This window comes from Chlorocebus sabaeus, chromosome 21 (assembly GCF_047675955.1).
Source record: "Chlorocebus sabaeus isolate Y175 chromosome 21, mChlSab1.0.hap1, whole genome shotgun sequence".
NCBI classification, from domain to species: domain Eukaryota; kingdom Metazoa; phylum Chordata; class Mammalia; order Primates; family Cercopithecidae; genus Chlorocebus; species Chlorocebus sabaeus.
In genome coordinates, this window is record NC_132924.1 from 104,258,103 (window position 1) to 104,277,037 (window position 18,935).

General features: G+C 43.5%; 1 protein-coding gene across 2 annotated transcripts in view; it reads left to right on the top strand.

Annotated features, from left to right (window-relative positions):
* MKLN1 (muskelin 1) overlaps positions 1 to 18,935 on the top strand; it is a 376,455-nt gene that overhangs the window by 161,855 nt on the left and 195,665 nt on the right. For both annotated transcript variants that reach the window (XM_073009344.1, XM_073009343.1), the window contains one exon: positions 8,799 to 8,918. In XM_073009344.1, the coding sequence (XP_072865445.1) occupies positions 8,914 to 8,918 (5 nt within the window). In that variant the 5' untranslated portion in view covers positions 8,799 to 8,913. The remainder of the gene's footprint in view (positions 1 to 8,798; positions 8,919 to 18,935) is intronic.

The following is an 18,935-nucleotide window of genomic DNA, read 5'->3' on the forward strand; positions in this document are numbered from 1 at the left end:
CCATGTTAGCCAGGATGGTTTCAATCTCCTGACCTCGTGATCCACCTGCCTTGGCCTCTCAAAGTGCTGGGATTTTACAAGCATGAGCCACCGTGCTCAGTCTATTTTTATTTTTATTTTTTGAGATAAGATCTTGCTTTGTTGCCCAAGCTGGAATGCAGTGGCACAATCTCGGCTCACTGTAACCTCAGCCTCCCAGGTTCAAGTAGTTCTCCTGCCTCTGCCTCCCAAGTAGCTGGGATTACAGGTGTGCCACCATGCCCAGCTAAGTTTTGTGTTTTTAGTAGAGATAGGGTTTCACCATGTTGGCCAGGCTGGTCTCAAACTCCTGACCTCAGGTTATCCACCCGCCTTGGCCTCCCAAAATGCTGGGATTACAGGCATGAGCCACCGTGCCCAGCCTATGGTGGTAACTTTTCACTGGTCCATCTATGCTTTCCTATTATAATCCAAGTTATGCACTTAGGATGTGAATTATTGGGTTAAGGGTGCAATCTTCATTCATGTATTTATTCATTTCTTTTCCATTTGTTCATTCCAAAATAATTGTTGAGTGCCTACTATGTGCGAGACAGTGTGCTAAATGCTGGAGTCAGAACAAAGAATAATAGATATGAGGTCCCTACCTTCATGAAGCTTATGGGAGAGAAATGTTCCAAATAAATATTAATGTAAAATGTTAATTATAATAGTAATATTTATATGAATAGCTTATTTTCAAAAATATATTGGATAACCTTGAATCACCATTTTTTTTTTTTCTTTTAACTGGGGTCTTTCTTCCTCCGTAAAGACCAACTGCTCTTTTAGGGTAATCATTCATTGATTCTTTCATTTACTCGCTATTTAATTCAATTATTTATGTATCTATATACATTTATTTGTTCAATATCATTATAAAACTACTCCTTACTATTCACTATGCTAAACTGTCAGAACACAGAAATAAAAATACAAGATTCTTGATCTCAAGGATCACAGTCCAGTTGAGGAGACTGGCATGTAAACTACACAGTACAATGTGATGAATGTCATGGAGAAAAGTGCAAAGTGCAGTGGGACAAGGAAAAGGAGAGGGCCTAGATCTGCCTACATAGGTCAGGGAAGGCTTCACAAAGGAGGTAGCACTGAGGTCTGAAGGGTGAATAAACTTTTGCCACATTGAGGAAAGGCATGAGATGGCTATTTAACAATCAAAGATTTGAGGCTGGGCACGGGGGCTCATGCCTGTAATCCCAGCACTTTGGGAGGCCGAGGTGGGCAGATCACAAGATCAGGAGATCAAGAACATCCTCGCTAACAATGGTGAAACCCCATCTCTACTAAAAATACAAAAATTCGCCGGGCGTGGTGGCAGACACCTGTGGTCCCAGCTACTCGGGATGCTGAGGCAGGAGAATGGCGTGAACCTGGGAGGCAGAGCTTGCAGTGAGCTGAGATCACGCCACTGCACTCCAGCCTGGGCAACAGAGTGAGATTCCGTCTCTAAAAAAAAAAAAAAAAAAAAAAAAAAAAAAGATATTTGGCCAGGCATGGTGGCTCACGCCTGTAATCCCAACACTTTGGGAGGCCAATGCAGGCAGATCACTTGAGGTCAGGAGTTTGAGACCAGCTTGGTCAACAGGATGAAACCCCATCTCTACTAAAAATACAAAAATTAGCCAGGTGTGGTGGCACACACCTGTGGTCCCAGCTCTCAGGAGGCTGAGGCAGGAGAATCACTTGAACCCAGGAGGCAGAGGTTGCAGTGAGCTGAGATTGTGCCACTGCACTCCAGCCTAGGCAACAAGAGCGAAACTCCATCTCAAAAAAAAAAAAAAAAAAAAAAATTAAAGATTTGTGCTGTCCTTGCAAAGTATTATGTTTTTATGGGAAGTGACCCAAACAACTTCCAATTCCCTGTACATCTCTGTGGGGACAGGTGGCCAGTTCTTATTAGTGGAACGTGAGCAGAGGTGATGTGGGTCATTGCTGGGACAGATGAAGATGTGGGTTTGCCTTTGCTTCCTTCTCCTTCCTGGCTACCAGCTCTGGAAGCAAAGGCCTCTGAAGCTGAGAGGCTGGCAGAAGGACCTTGGGTGGAAGACTTTATGGAGCTGCTACATGGATAAGAAATAACCTTATGTTGTGTTAATCTACTGACATTTCATAGCTTGCTTGTTACAGCAGCAAGCTCTACCCTAATTAACCCAAGGCATACCAGGCAAAGCAAACAGTATGTGCAAAGGTTTATAAATGTGTCTAACATACAGTACATGCTCAATAAATATTTAATATTGCAGTCAGGGTATTATGAGAAAGTACAAGTAGTTCAATATTGCCAGAGAATAAAATGTGTGATTGGTAGGGGTGAGAGGAGAGTGGCTGTATAGACAGGCATGGGCCAATCAAGAGAATTTTGGCTTACCCTCATGAGAAAAGGGAAGCCAATGAAGAATATGAAGAGGAGACAGGCATGATCACTGGAGTAGCAGTGTATTAGTCCGTTTTCATGCTGCCAAGAAAGACACACTAGAGACTGGGAAGAAAAAGAAGTTTAATTGGACTTCCAGTTCCACATGGCTGGGGAGGCCTCAGAATCATGGCGGGAAGTGAAAGGCACTTCTTACATGGTGGCAGCAAGAGAAAAATGAGGAAGAAGCAAAAGCAGAAACCCCTGATAAACCCATCAGATCTCGTGAGACTTATTCACTGTCACAAGAATAGTATGGGAAAGACCGGCCCCTATGATTCAATTACCTCCCTCTGGGTCCCTTCCACAACACGTGGGAATTCTGGGAGATACAATTCAAGTTGAGATTTGGTGGGGACACAGCCAAACCATATTAAGCAGGGTCTCTGCAAAACGTAGCAGCCAAGAATTTCCCTTAATTGTCTTCAAATGTAAAATGCTAATCCAAAGAGGAGAGAGAAAGGATGTTAGAACGAGAAGATATCACAGTCTGGTCAAACTTTGTTCTACAAATGAGGAGAGTGAGGCCCAGAGAAATTAAGTACCTTTGCCAAGATAACCCAGCTAGAACTTGGCAGGGCTGGGGACTAGAAACCTCATCCCTGGTGCCAGTCCTCAGCCTTGCTCTTTCCACTGTGCCACGGTGCTTCAAAGCAGCTGAGACCAGCTGGTGTGGCTGTGTTTTCAGTTCCCTAATGAAGACATTGGGGATTCAGAGGCAGGGTATTTTCCATGGGGGGGCTGTCCTTTCTGTAATTCCTCATCTGGCTTGAGCCTATTTTGGAAAAGGTCCATTTTTTAGCATCAGATTTCCCTGGAGGACCACTGGGAATGTGGTTAGTAGCCTGTGGGGTGCCCTTGCACTTTCTGAGTTTTTGTGGACAAGATGAGAAGAAAGCAGTGGTTTGAGCTCCTGGAAACCCTGCCAGGTCCCTTGGCATTTGAGGAGTTTGTTGGCTCACAAAGAGGGACTGTGGTTCAGCCGGCCAGTTGACTGTCCTTCAGGGGTCAGATCAAAGCTTTGTCTGTCTAAAGGATCAGATACCTGTGGCTGACTTTTTTTTTTTTTTTTTTTTTTTGCCGCAGAGTCTCGCTCTGTCACCCAGGCTGGAGTGCAGTGTCACAATCATAGCTCATTGCAGCCTTGACTTCCTAGGCTCAAGTGATTCCCACCACCTCAGGTCCCAAGTAGCTGGAGCTACAGATGTGTACCACCATGGCTGGCTAATTTTTTTATGGGCAACGTAGTGAGATCCCATCTCTTAAAAAAACCCTGGCTTCAAGCGATCCTGCCTTGGCCTCTCAAAGTGCTAGGATTATAGGTGTGAGCCACTGTGCCCAGCCTGACATTTTAATATCACTTCTGTTCATCAATTCACTACTTCTGGTTTTTATATACTGTTAAGTTCATTCAGTATTCATTATAATTGTTTTCACTCCATGTGCCACCCGAGGCAATAGATCATACATTTGTTTTTCAATAGCAAGTAGGAGTACAGGGACAACTGTGCTGGGGTCAGGCTCAGAGAAACATGACATGTTCTCTGACTTAAGTAGGAATGGGTATTATTAAGTTATTTTACAACTAGGGGTGCCAAAACATAAGTTGGGGACAGGGGAGGTCATTTGTTCAAAGTCTTCAAGAAAACTGGCAAAAATAGATTCCTTGATGTTTTTCGGCCAAGAATTTTATAATCATCTTACTTCTTGTCCTTTGACTGTATCATCTTTGCCTTCCCTGCGTGTTGCCCAACTGCCAGCTCAGTTGGTTATGATAAGGTATTCAGATAAGATTGCTGCCGGGTGTGGTGGCTCACACCTGTAATCCCAGCAGTTTGGGAGGGTGAGGTGGGCAGATGATCTGAGCCCAGGAGTTTGAGACCAGCTTGGGCAACATGGTGAAACCCCAACTCTACAAAAAATACAAAAATAAACAGTGTGGTGGCATATAACTGAGGTCCCAGCTACTGGGGAGCCTGAGGTGGGAGGATCAGCTGAGCCCAGGAAAGTCAAGGCTGTAGTGAACTGTGATTGCATCACTGCACTCCAGCCTGGGCAACAGAGCAAGACCCTGTCTCAAAAAAAAAAAAAAAAAAGTTGAGAGATGAGATTGCTGCCTCAGTCCCTGAGGAGTGTCTTGGTGTCACTCAAAGACAAGCTCGTAAGCAGTGCTTGGGCTTTGAAATTAGAGAGACATCTGCCACTCACTATGAGAACTTGGGCAAGTTTCTTAACTTCTTTGAGCCTCAGTTTTCTTCTATGTGATACGGGACAATAAGGAACACTACTCGGAGGTGGTTGTAGGGATTAAATAAACTAACATTTGTAAAGCTCCTTTCTTAGTGCTGAGACACACAGTTGTCTTTTAAATTATTTCCCTTCTTGGCTTCTGAGAAGATCCCATTAGTAACATTTTGTTACCCACTTTCCATCTCTGGTCAAGATGAGAAGTTAGACCAAAGCGTGAGCAGATAGAGACCAAAATATCACCTTTGTCTTAGTCAATTCAGACTGCTATAATAAAGTACCATTGGCTGGTTGGCTTACAAACAACAGAAATTTATTTCTCACAGTTCTGGAGACTGGAAATCCAAGATCAGGGTGCCAGCATGGTCAAGTTCTGGTAAGGGCATCTTCCAGGTTGCAGACAGTCAACTTCTTGCTATATCCTTGCATTGCAGAAAGACAGCAAGAGAGCTCTCTGAAGTCACTAGTCCCATTCATGAGGACTCCACCCTCATGACCTCGTGACCTCCCAAAGGCCCCACCTCCTAATACCATCACCTAGTTTGTTTTGTTTTGTTTTGTTTTGTCTTATTTCAGACGGAGTCTTACTCTGTCTCCCAGGCTGGAGTGCAGTGCAACCTCCACCTTCCAGGTTCAGGTGATTCTCCTGCCTCAGCCTCCCGAATAGCTGGGACTACAGGCATGCACCACGACACCCAGCTAGTATACATATTTTTTTTGGGGGGGGTATTTTTTTGTATTTTTAGTAGAGATGGCTTTCACCATATTGGCCAGGCTGATCTCAAACTCCTGGTCTCAAGTGATCCACCTGCCTTGGTCTCTCAAAGTGCTGGGATTATAGGTGTGAGCCACTGTGCCTGGTCCATCACCTTGTATTGGTTAGGATATCAACATATAAATTTGAGAGGTTGTTATTCAGTCCATAACCGCCTTGATTACTGATAAAGGCTGTTTATTGGGAAAGCTAATGGTACAGCTGAAGGTAGACATACTTATGTAGACTTATTCACCCTGTCACAAGCAACAACGTTTGACCAGGACAGGCCTTCCCATCCTGGGATAGCGGGGTTGGGTCAGAAAGAAGACCCGGTCCCACCAGAGAAGCAGGGCACAATGATATCCTCATTCTGGGCAGGCAGATACATAAGAGGAAGAAGAGAGGTGCTAGACTGTGTCATCTTCACCCATTCATCAATTGGATTAAGTCACTCTTTTAAGGAGGAAGAACGAGACAGGCCAGACAGGGAGCTAGGAGTGTCAAACTCCACAGAGAAGGAAACTGCAGAAGCATTTCCTCCAGTGTCCCCCTCTCCTTTATTCTGGGTCTGTTGCTTGGGAAGATTCAGGTGCTGGTGGGGAGGTAAGGGCAGCTTCCGAGCACAAAAGGTTGGGAGAAAAATGTTGGGGAGAGAGGGAGAGCTAGGGTTGAGTCATCCATAGAGGAAGAGCGATGTGCACTTGAATCTGGAAAGAAAAGTCAAGCTCAGAGTCAGGGGTTAGAGGTCTGAAGGGAGGTCAAAGTTCAGAGATCTGTTCTAGATAGGAAAGCACAGCAAGTGCATAATCAGAATTTCCAGGCATGGGAGAACATCTTAGGGCCAAATCCCAACAGGATGGGGGCAGCAATGTTCCAACGGCACATGAAAGGTGGGTGAAAGGGATGTGTGTGTTGATTTGGGGCAGAGTGTGGTTCACCATTTTTCTTTTCCCTCTTCATGACAACCAGTGGTGTTTCAGATAATAGTGGCTGCTTCACTCAGTCTGGGTCTCTGAGTGAAGATAAACTAGAGCAGAGTCACAGCTGACTTAACATGGACAAGCAGCATGAATGGGAACAAAACTGTTGTTGTAAGCCACTGAGGTTTGGGGGTCATTTGTTCTTGTAGCATAATCATAACTTTCCTGATGGATATGCCACTATAACATATCATTTCCTTCACAAAAGACAGTGAAGGAGAACTTTCAGTGACTCTGTCTGACTTTTGGGGAGGAGTATTACAAATGTGACAAGCCTCGATGTGGATGCTGCTCAGTAGGTACACGTCAGTCCCTGGCTGCATGACCTGCTTCCACACAGCAGCCTCACTCTCCATGTGGTTCAGATTTATGCTTTGATGACTTCATGACATGGATCTTTTAAGTCACCAAGGAAGAGCCAAATATATGGCTCGATATATTTGTACTCAATGAAAGCTCACTAAATTCTTGTACAAGTATTTGTACTCAATGAAAGCTCACTAAATTCTTGTGTAATATTTAATAAGTGGATAAAAAGTTAATGGAAGGGGAAGAGAAGGGTGAACAGAGGTTGATTAATGTACAAATATACAGTAAGAAGAAAGAAAACCTAGTGTTTGATAGATCAGGAGGGTGATCTATATTGTAAACTATAGTTTACAACAATCAATTGTGCTTTTTTTTTTTTTTTTTTTTTGTAGCTGGAGTTTCACTCTTGTTGCCCAGGCTGGAGTGCAGTGGCACAATCTTGGCTCACTGCAACCTCTGCTTCCTGGGTTCAAGCGATTCTCCTGCCTCAGCCTCCCAAGTAGCTGGGATTACAGGCACCCACCACCGCACTCAGCTATTTTTTGTTTTGTTTTGTTTTGTTTTGTTTTTTGAGACAAAGTCTCATTCTGTCGCCCAGGCTGAAGTGCAATGGTGCAATCTCGGCTCACTGCAACCTCCACCTCCCAGGTTCAAGCGATTCTTGTGCCTAAGCCTCCTGAATAGCTGGGATTACCGGTGCCCATCACCACGCCCTGCTAAATTTTGTATTTTTAGTAGAGATGGGGTTTCACCATGTTGGCCAAGCTGGTCTCAAACTCCTGACCTCAGGTGATCCAACTGCCTCGGCCTCCCAAAGTACTGGGATTACAGGTGTGAGCCACCACGCCTGGCCTTTTTGTATTTTTAGTAGAGACAATTTTCACCATGTTGGCCAGACTGGTCTCGAACTCTTGACCTCAAGTGATCCACCTGCCTCAGCCTCCCAAAGTACTGGGACTACAGGCGTGAGCCACTGCACCTGGCCAATTGTGCATTTCAAAACAGCTAGAAGAGGGTAATTTAAATGTCTCTAGCATTTAAATATTTGTCTTTTTAAAAAAAGGCAAATATTTAAGGTGATGGATATTCCAATTACACTGATTTAATCTTTACAAATTATATGAATGTATTATCACATGTACCCTCCAAATATGTATACCTTTTATATATCAACAAAAATAAAGGAAAAAAGTTAATGGATTATGATCAATAGATATAAGATCTGCCCATTCTCTCCTTTTCTCTTCTTTTTGGGGCAATTTTCTTTAGTCTTTCTCTCTTTTCCCCTCCTTTTCCTCCTTTATTTTATTTTATTTGTTTTATTTTTGAGACAAGGTCTGACTTTATTGCATAAGCTGGAATACAGTGGTGTGATCTCAGCTCACTGCAACCTCTGCCTCCTGGACTCAAGCCATTCTCCCACCTCTGCCCCCTGAGTAGCTGGGACTACAGGCACACCACGCCTGGCTAATTTTTGTATTTTTTGTAGAGACAGGGTTTTGCCATGTTGCCCAGGCTGGTCTGGAACTCATGAGCTCAAGTGATCCACCCACCTCGGCCTTCCAAAATGCTGAGATTACAGGCATGAGCCACTGTGCCTGGCCACCTTCTTTATTTTTTATTGTTTTCTCTTCTTTATAATCCAGGTGATCCAATAATAACTATACCTATTATTATTTAGGTTAAGGAGGGGCCAAATTCTAAGGCCCTTGAATGCAAAGCTTGTCCAGCTTTGAAGATGGGACCCAGGCATTCTTTTTCCATTGATAATACTTAGTTTAGTTGTTCATTATCCTCATCTGGACCATTTTAACTAGAGAGTAGTAGTGGTGGTATTAATAGTAAAAGTAATTATTATTAACATTTATTGAATGTCTACTATGAACTTTTTTTTTTTTTTAGAGACAGGTGTCATTCTGTTGAGATCATAACTCACTGCAGTCTCGAACTCCTGGCCTCAAGCGGTCCTCCCACCTCAGCCTCCCCAGTAGCTAGGACTACAGGCATGCACCAACCATGCCCAGCTAATTTTTTAAATTTTATTTTTTTGTAGAGACAGAGTCTCACTTCGTTACCCAGGCTGGTCTTGAACTCCTGGACTCAAGAGATCCTCCCACCTCAGCCTCCCAAAGTGCTGGATTACAGGCCTGAGCCATTGTGCCTGGCCTATGAGGTATGTTTTTGCATGCACTGTTATTCAATTCTTAATCCAATCCTATGGACTAAATGTAATTTTTATTATAATGCCACTTTGTAGCTAGGAAATGAAGATTGACAGAGATTAAGTGAAACTTGGAGGTTGGCCACCTTTCATTCATCCAACATCCAACATCTATTACTGAATGTTTACTGTGTGCCAGACACTGTTTCAGACACGCAGATAGAGCTGTGACTAAGACTATTCTTATGGAGCTTTTATTCTAGTGGAAGAGGCAGATAGGAAACTGGTAAATTAAGAAACAAGAGGATTTCAATAGTGATTAAAGCTATGAGAAAACTAAAATAGGGTAATTGACATGACTGACAGGAGTAGGGGGAAATTGTGCAACGCTGGATAAGAGATTCAGGAGACCTAAATTATGTGAAGCCAGCAGTGCAACATTTTGGGGTAATGATCTCACGACGTGGATCTTTGCAAATGTGAAGATCTTGAAGGAGAATGAGCTTGGTATGATCAGCAACAGTAATTGAACTAGAATTCAAAACTGGGTCATCTTTTTATTTCTTTTACAGCTTTATTGAGATATAGTTCACATACCATTAAAAAAAAATGCCCATTTAAAGTGTAAAGTTTGGTCCAGGTGTACACTGGTAATCTCAACACTTTGGGAGACTGAGTCAGGAGGATAACTTGAGGCCAGGACTTCAAGAGCAGCCTGGGCAACAAAGAGAAACCCAATCTTTACAAAAAATAAGTAAGTTAGCTGTGTGGTGGTGCACACCTGTTGTCCCAGCTACTCAGGAGGTGGAGGTGGGAAGATCACCTGAGCCTGGGAAGGTGGAGACTGCAGTGAACCATGATTGCATCTCTGCACTCCAGCCTAGGTGACAGAGCAAGACCCTGTCTCAAAAATAATAATAATAAAAATAAAGTGTATAGTTCAATGGCTTTTTACTGTATTAATACCATTGTGCAACCATCACAATTATCTAATTTTACAGCGTTTTCAACATCCCCACAAAAACCCCTGTACCCGTCAGCAGCCGTTCCCTGTTCCCATTCCCCACCCTCAAGCCCACTCCAGCCCCAGGCAACCACTAATCTAGTCCCTGTCTCTATGGATTTGCCTATTCTGGACATTTGGTATAAATGGAATCATATAATATATAGTCTTTTGAGACAGGGTTCCTTCACTTCACATATGTTTTCCGGGTTCATCCATGCTGTAGCATCTATCATCAGTAGTTATTACTTTTTTCTGGGGCTGAAAAGATTTCATTATATGGCTATACCACATTTTGTTTACCCATTCATCAGTTCATGGACTTGGATTGTTTTCACTTTAGGCCATTATAAATAATGCTGCCATGAACATTCATATACAGGTTTCCTTGTGGACATACATTTTCGTTTCTCTTGGCATACATATGGCTAGAAGTAGAATTCCTGAGTAATTTGGTAACTGTATGTTCAGCATTTTGAGGAACTGCCAAACTGTTTTCCAAAGTGGTGCCACCATTTCACGTGCTCATAAGCAATAGATGAGGGTTTCAGTTTCTCCAGATCCTTACCAACACTTGTTCTTGTTATTATAGATATTCTTGTGGTGTGAAGAGACACCTCACTGTGGTTTTGACTTGCATTTCCTGAAAGACATATAATGTTAAGTATCTTCTCATGTGCATAATGGCCATTGGTATATATTCTGTGGCAGAATGTTTATTTAAATTATTCTTCCATGTTTTTTAAATTTTTTTTTTCTTTTTTGAGAAAAAGTCTCACCCTGTCACCCAGGCTGGAGTGCAGTGGTGCAATCTCAGCTCACTGCAACCTCCACCTCCCGGGTTCAGGCAATTATTGTGCCTCAGCCTCCGGAGTAGCTGGGATTATGGGCAACTACCACCACACCCAGCTAACTTTTTTTTGTATTTTTAGTAGAGACAGGGTTTCACTATGTTGGCCAGGCTGTCTTTGTCCATGTTTTAATTGAGTTATTTGTCTTTTTATTCTTGAGTAGTATTAGGGTTTTTAAAATATTCTGGATATGAGTCCCTTGTCAGACACATGATTTGCAAAGATTTTTCTCCTGTCTGTGGGTTGTCTTTTCACTTTCTTGATGGTGTTACTTGAAGAACAAAAGTTTTTACTTTTGAAGTTCAATTTATCTATTTTTTTCTTTTGTTACTTCTGCTTTTGGCGACATATCTAAGAAACTATTGTCAAATCCAAGGTCATGAACATTTACTCTTGTTTTCTGCTAGGAGTTTTATAGTTTTAATTCATACATTTAGGACTATGATCCATTTTGAGTTAATCTTTTGTTTTTTGTATAGTGTTGAGAGTCCAACTTCATTTTTTTTTTTACAGGTATCCAGTTGTCCCAGCAACATTTGTTGAAAAAACAGTTCTTTCTCTTTTGATTTGTCTCAGCACTCTCCAGAAATTCAATTCAATACCAATGTGAGGGTTTATTTTTAGTCTCTCAAGTCTATTCCATTCATCTATATGTGTATCCTTATGCCTTATGTCGTGATTACTGTAGTTTTCTGGTAGGTTTTGAAATCAGGAACTATGCCTCTTCCAACTTTGTTCTTCCTCTTCAAGATTGTTTTGGCTATTTTGGGTTGTATTTTCATGTGAATAGTATGATCAGCTTGTCAATTTCTGTAAAATTTTTTAAAAAGTTGGGATTTTGATAAAGATTGCACTGGATTTCATTTTTCAGGATTACTCATTGCTAGTGTATAGAAATACAATTGATTTTTGTTTATTGATCTTGTATCCTGCCATATTTCTTTTCTTTCCTTTTTTTGTTTTAGAGACAGTCTTGCTCTGTCACCCAGGTGGAGCTCAGTGGCATGATCATAGCTCACTGCAGCCTCTAACTCGTGAGCTCAGCAATCGTCCCATTTCAGTCTTGTGAGTAGCTAGGACTACACATGCACACTCAGCTAATTTCTAAATTTTTTGCAAAGATGGGGTTTCACCATGTTGCCCAGGCTGGCCTTGAACTCCTGGCCTCAAACATCCTCCCACCTTAGCCTCCCAAAGTGCTGGGATTACAGCCACCATGCCCAGCCACTGCCACATTTCTGAACCTGTTTTATCTTATATTCTTATCATGGTGCTTTACTCCTTACTCTGTGGGAGGCATCATGTTAGATACTAGAAATACAAAGATGGGCTGGGCACGGTGGCTCATGCCTGTAATCCCAGCACTTTGGGAGGCCAAGGCGAGTGAATCACCTGAGGTTGGGAGTTTGAGACCAGCCTGACCAACATGGAGAAACCTCATCTCTGCTAAAAATATACAATTAGCCGGGCATGGTGGCTCATGCCTGTAATCCCAGCTACTTGGGAGGCTGAGGCAGGAGAATCGCTTGAACCGGGAGGCGGAGGTTGTGATGAGCCGAGATACTGCCATTGCACTCCAGCCTGGGCAACAAGAGTGAAACTCCATCTCAAAAAAAAAAAAAAAAAAAAAAAAGAAAAGAAAAGAAAAGAAAAGAATAGAAAGATGAAGAAAATATGGTCTTTGTTCTGAAGAAGCTTATAGCCTAATTCAAAAAATAAGACATAAACTTACTGATTAAACAGTAGCCCATGACAGCAACATACAGGGAAGTACATAATTGCCAAATGAATGTTACAGATGATTAGAGATCTAGCAAAGGTCAGGGGATGAGGAGGGACATGGAGGCTATAGAGGTCTAGGAGAAATAGAGGAGGAGGGATCTGAGCTGGGCTTGAAGGCTCAACCTGGCCCTCCTTCCCTTCCTTCTTTCTCCCCTTCCTTCTTTAATTTTTTTACTTCCTTTTCTCCCATTTCTCTTCCTACCCATCTTCTTTGAAAACATTGATAGAATATAACCATGGTTGGCTATCATTTCTCAAACCTGGTGGATCATCAGAATCTCTTGGCAAGCCTTTTAAATATACAGATTCCAGAGTCTCCTGTCAGACCTATTGTATCGTATTCTCAGATGGTAGGGCATGGACAATTGCATTACAAGTTTTATCTGATTTTCAGCCATATTTGGAAATCTCTGGGTATGACTATAGTCATGATTTCCACATGTGGACCAATCCCCATCTTCATTCCACTGCACCTCTGACTCTGTTTAGGATGCTCACAAGGCCAGCAGGTCACATAGGCACCTAGTAAGGGAGGGGGAGTGGGCCTGTGCAACAGCTCCTCCATTTGTGAACAGCATGTCAATCTGCATACATTACTGAGAGGGCTCTTCAGTATCATTTATGTTTATGGGGATAGCTCATTATACAGATCAAACTTCTATTTTCTGTAACTGAGAATCTAAGAATCTCAAAAGATCCTCCCACTATGGATGGCCATGACCCTCAGAGTTACCTGTGGGACATGGACTCACTATCCAGATTTAATAAATAATAACAGCTTGCCATGGTAAAACCTTCTAGTTACAAGAGAAAGCCCTTCCCACCCTTCTTTCCTTCTTTCCTTCCTTCCTTCCTTCCTTCCTTCCTCCCTCCCTCCCTCCCTCCCTCTCCTTCTTTCCTTCCTCCCTCCCTCCCTCCTTTCCTTCCTTCCTTCCTTCCTTCCTTCCTTCCTTCCTTCCTTCCTTCCTCCCTCCCTCCCTCCCTTCCTTCCTTCCTCCCTCCCTCCCTCCTTTCCTTCCTTCCTTCCTTCCTTCCTTCCTTCCTTCCTTCCTCCCTCCCTCCCTCCCTCCCTTCCTTCCTTCCTCCCTCCCTCCCTCCCTCCCTCCTTTCCTTCCTTCCTTCCTTCCTCCCTCCCTCCCTCCCTCCCTCCTTTCCTTCCTTCCTTCCTTCCTTCCTTCCTTCCTTCCTTCCTTCCTTCCTTCCTTCCTTCCTTCTTTCCTCCCTCCCTCCCTCCCTCCCTCCTTTCCTTCCTTCCTTCCTTCCTTCCTTCCTTCCTTCCTTCCCTCCTTCCTTCCTCTCTTTCCTGCTTTCTTTCTTGTCTTTTTTTTTTTTTTTTTTTTAATGAGACAGCATCTCACTCTGTTGCCCAGAACGGGCTGTAGTACACTGGTGCACTCACAGCTCACTGCAGCCTTGACCTCCTGGGCTCAGGTGATCCTCCCACCTCAGCCTCCTGAGTAGCTGGGACTACAGGCATGCACCACCACAGCTGGCTAATTTTTGTATTTTTTGTAGAATCAGGGTTTCATCATGTTGCTCAGGCTGGTCTGGAACTCCTGGGCTCAAGTTGTTTGCCCGCCTTGGCCTCCCAAAAATGCTGGGATAATAGGCATGAGCCATTGTGCCCGGCTGAGAAGGCCTTTTCATTTCAACTCTCTCCAGAGGTAACCAATCTGTTGAAGACTGTGAGCGTCCTTCCCACATTTTTATAGTTTTACTACACAATAGGCAAGTTTTGCATGTCTAAACCTGTATATAAATAGTGTACATTTTTTTTTGTAGCTTTTTTCCTCAACATTATGATTTTGAGATTTATATGTGGTACTTGTAGAGTCAATCTACAAGTTCACTCTACAAATATAATAATATAATAATATTATGTAGTACTATAAAACATAATAATATTATATTATATAGTACTGCAATGTAGTGCTCACTGTGTAAATGTTCTAGAATCTATCTATTCTCCTGTGGGTGGATATTTGTTATGGCCAGTTTTTTGCTATTCCAAATCATGATGTAAATCATGCCCTGGTGTACGTCTCCTTGAACATGTGTGTGAGAGTTCTAGGGAACATATCTAGAACAAAAATTGCTAGGGAATAGGATATGCGCACTTCCAACTTGACTAGATTGCCTTCTAGCCTACTGTCCACAGTAGCTGAACCAATTGTTATATATCTCATCAATGATACATGAGAATTTGTCTTGTCCCACATTCTAACCAACACTGTCAAGTTTTTTAAAAATACACATATCTGGGCCCTATTTTCATAGATTCTGATAGGTTCACTCTGGAATGTGGTTTGAAATAGGCTACAGGTGGTTCTAAAACACAAATAAAGTTAAGTCTGCTCCAAGTATGCATGAGTATATAATCTAATATATTGATATGTGAATTGTCACCCTGAGGCCACTCTGGTGCTCTGTTGGTAGCATCTATGTTGACTGGATTTAGATGTTTGAGGAAAGGGTGGGGAAGTACCACTGCCCAACATACAGATACACTTTGAATAAAAAAGCGGTCTGTGATTTACCAGTGCACTGGACTGTAGTTGATCTAAAGCCCTGCCTTTGCCAGCTAGGTGAATAGGGGTGGGCCCTTTTTGAATGCTGCCTTCCCTCTTACTGGGTGTGTGGCTGGGTATCAGCTGTCAGGGCTTGCATATGTGCGGTCGCTTAGGGCAAGGTGCCTGTCAGTGATGTCTGCCAGCCCACTGGGTGGTGTCACTGTGTGGAGCATTTGTGGCTTTTTCAAAGCCCTGAGGAATCTGAGAAGCAAGTGAGGGGAATGATGCATGAAAACAAAAGGCAGTGGAAAGAGTGACCAGCCAGCAGGCTCCAGCAGGCTAGAACGCGCTGTCCTTGTTATTACTGCTTCAGGAAAATGCTGCCAGCTTCCTGGCAGGGCCTGGAAGGTAGAGGCTTCTTGAGAAAACAAGGACAAGTGATGCATACTCTGAGGCCGAGATTCCGGTTCCCCAGCCTCCCCACTTTTCCAGTGGAAGCTGCAGGGTGAGGATGGGGAACCATTTGCTCCTTGGTGGGTTTGGCCAGTCTTTCATTCTCTCCTGGCTGCTGTCCTAAGAGTTTTTTCTCCTTTCTTCCACTCATCAGCAGCACAGCTCTGGTCTCAGAGGCCTAGCAGGGCTGGCCTGGGAGGGAAGCTAGGCGGTGCCCTAGACTGAGCTGTTCCCCGAGGAGTGATGTGAAGGTCAGCCTAGGGGAGGAAAAAGGGCCTCAGCCATAATTCCCATTCAAGGAGTGTTTGCCAAAGATGAACCTCCTGGTGTGGGGCAATGAGATACGGGATGCGCTCATATCTTGTCCACTTTCCCCCTGGTACTGCATTCACAGGATAGCCTAACCCAATTTTCCAAAATGAGGTAGAAGCTCAGCAAAGGTAAGCGTTTCCGTGTTAACTTATTATCGGATGGATGTTAGTAACTGTCGTAATTGGACTTGCCACGAGTCAACTTCTATTTACCCTCCTGACAATCACCTTTCTTTGGCATATAAAATACATGGATGCAAAATTAGGGAAGTCAGCATTCTTTTCTTCTCTTAAAAAGTAGCGATGAAGATAATGAATAAAAATAGGCCTCTGTAGATATGATAGGGCTGAGCTGAGGTTGTGGTTTGCTTGGCAACAGCTCAGGCAAAGCTATTTCTCTTGGTCCTGGAATGCCCTTGACTTCACCTCTGCCTGATGCAGTCTTAAGAGACCAGCTTGAATGTGAGGTTTTTTTGGTGAAACTCCCATCAATAGTTAGTCATTCCCTTTTTTCTGGCCCCATAGCATTTTGCTCTTATAAAAACCATTCATCATCTTGCGTGACAATTACTGACTTGGGATCATGCCTTATTCTCTGCGTGTGTTTCCTCAGCATCTATGGACTTTTTTTTTTGAGACACATTTTCACTCTGTTGCCCAGGCTGGAGTGCAGTGGCGCCATCTCGGCTCACTGCAACCTTCGTCTCCCAGGTTCAAGCGATTCTTGTGCCTCCGCCTCCCAAAAAGCTGGGATTACAGGCATGCGCTACCACGCCGGGCTAATTTTTGTATTTTTAGTAGAGACAGGATTTCGCCATGTTGTCCAGGCTGGTCTCGAACTCCTGATCTCAAGTGATCTGTCTGCCTCGGCCTCTCAAAGTGCTAGGATTACAGGTGTGAGCCACTGCGCCCGGCCAATGGACTATATTTTAACATAGTAGTTCTTTGATGAATGTTTATTGAATGAATGAAAGTTCCTAAGAAGATATCAGTCCTCAGCTCTTATATTTTCTTCATTATCCCCTGCCTTTTCCTTTGTGGGGTGATCTGCAAGCAGTTTCATCTGCATGTGGATTGGAGAACATACTAAAAGTAAATGTAGGTTTGTCTTTTTTTTCCTCCCCCAAGGAATTGCCTCAGTAGGAATGGGTGTTTCAGATATATCATTCTGTTACAGGTACAAAAAGTCGTTTCCAGGAAACACTGCCATCATTATCTCTGAGAAGCAAGTCAGTAGAAATTGTTATTTTCCATTTACAGATGGACAAATGGAAGCTTTCTTTCTCGTTTACCAATTACAGAATGTCCACTCCATTTAAAGTACTGTGCTAAGACTTTTACGGGCTACAAAGATGTACAAGACAGGTTCTTGTTTCAAATAAGAATGTCATAATCTTATTTGGATAAAACAATATTTGTATAACAAAAGAACTATAACTCAGGAGCATGTAGTTTGAAGCATACGAGCGATCCCAAAAAGGAGTCCCAGTGGGCCAGGCACGGTGGCTCACACCTGTAATCCCAGCACTTTGGAAGGCGAAGGTGGGTGGATGGCTTGAGGCCAGGAGTTTGAGACCAGCCTGGGACACATAACAAGGCCCCATATATACTTTTTAAAAAATTAGCTGGAAGTGGCCAGGCGCAGTGGCTCATGCCTGTAATCTCAGCACTTTGGGAGGCCGAGGCAGGCGAATCATGAGGTCAGGAGATTGAGACCATCCTGGCTAACACGGTGAAACCCTGTCTCTACTAAAAATACAAAAAAATTAGCTGGGCATGGTGGTGGGCTCCTGTAGTCCCACTTACTCGGGAGACTGAGGCAGGAGAATGGCATGAACCCAGGAGGTGGAGCTTGCAGTGAGCCGAGATTGCACCACTGCACTCCAGCCTGGGTGACAGAGCGAGACTCCGTCTCAAAAAAAAAAAAAGGCTGGAAATGGTGGTGCACACCTGTGGACCCAGCTACTTGGGCGGCTAAGATGGGAGGATCGATTGAGCCCTAAAGATCAAGGCTGCAGTAAGCCACAATTGTGCCATTGCACTCCAATCTGGGTAACAGAATGAAATGAAACCCTGTCTCAAAAAAAAAAAGAAGTACCAAAGGGAATATAAAAGGCAGGCAAAAGAATGTCTAGCTAAAGTGATCAAGTATCCTGTCCCATCTGAGATGAATAGGTTTTGTGCTGGTTATTCTCCATCTGGCCCCTGTACTGGTTTTCTGTGACTGCTGTAACAAATTACTACAAACTGGGTAGGTTAAAACAACAGAATTTTATTTTCTCACAGTTCTGGAGGCCAGAAGTCTGAAATCAAGTGTTGACAGGGCCACACTCCTGAAAGCTCTGGGGGAGAATCTGTTCCTTGCTTCTTCCAGCGTCTGCGGGCCCTAGGCTTTCCTTGGCTTGTGGCCACTCCTCTGAGGTCACATTGCCTCCTCCTTTTATCTCTTAAAGTTTCTTATTCTCTCTTATCAGGATACATGTGATTGCATTTAGGGCCCGCCACAGTGATCTAGGATAAGCTCCTCCTCTGAAGCTCCTGAACGTAGTCACATCTTTTGCCATGTAATGTAATATTCCCAGGTTCCAGAGATTAGGTTGTGGGCATGTTTTGGCGGGGTAGGGGAGGAGAATATCATTCAGCCCATTGTAGCCCTGAAATGGTTAGGCTTTGTGTCCCCACCCAAATCTCATCTTGAATTTTAATCCCCATAATCCCCACATGTCTAGGGAAAGACCAGTGGGAGGAGATTGGATCATGGGGGAGGTTTCCTCCATGCTGTTCTCGTGATAGTGAGTTCTCATGAGATCTGATGGTTTTATAAGGGGCTCTTCCCCCTTTGCTCTCACTCTTCTCTCTCCTGCCACCATGTGAAGAAGGTCCTTGTTTCCCCTTTGCCTTCCGCCATGATTGTAAGTTTCCTGAGGCCTCCCCAGCCATGTGGAACTGTGAGTCAATTAAACCTCTTTCCTTTATAAATTGCTCAGGCTCCAGTAGTATCTTTAAATTATAGCAGTGTGAGAATGGACCAATACAAGCCCCATGTCCTTCTCTGCCACACTCTATTCCTGACAAGGATGTTACCCCACAGATGTTATCCCCTGGGAGCCAATGCCCTC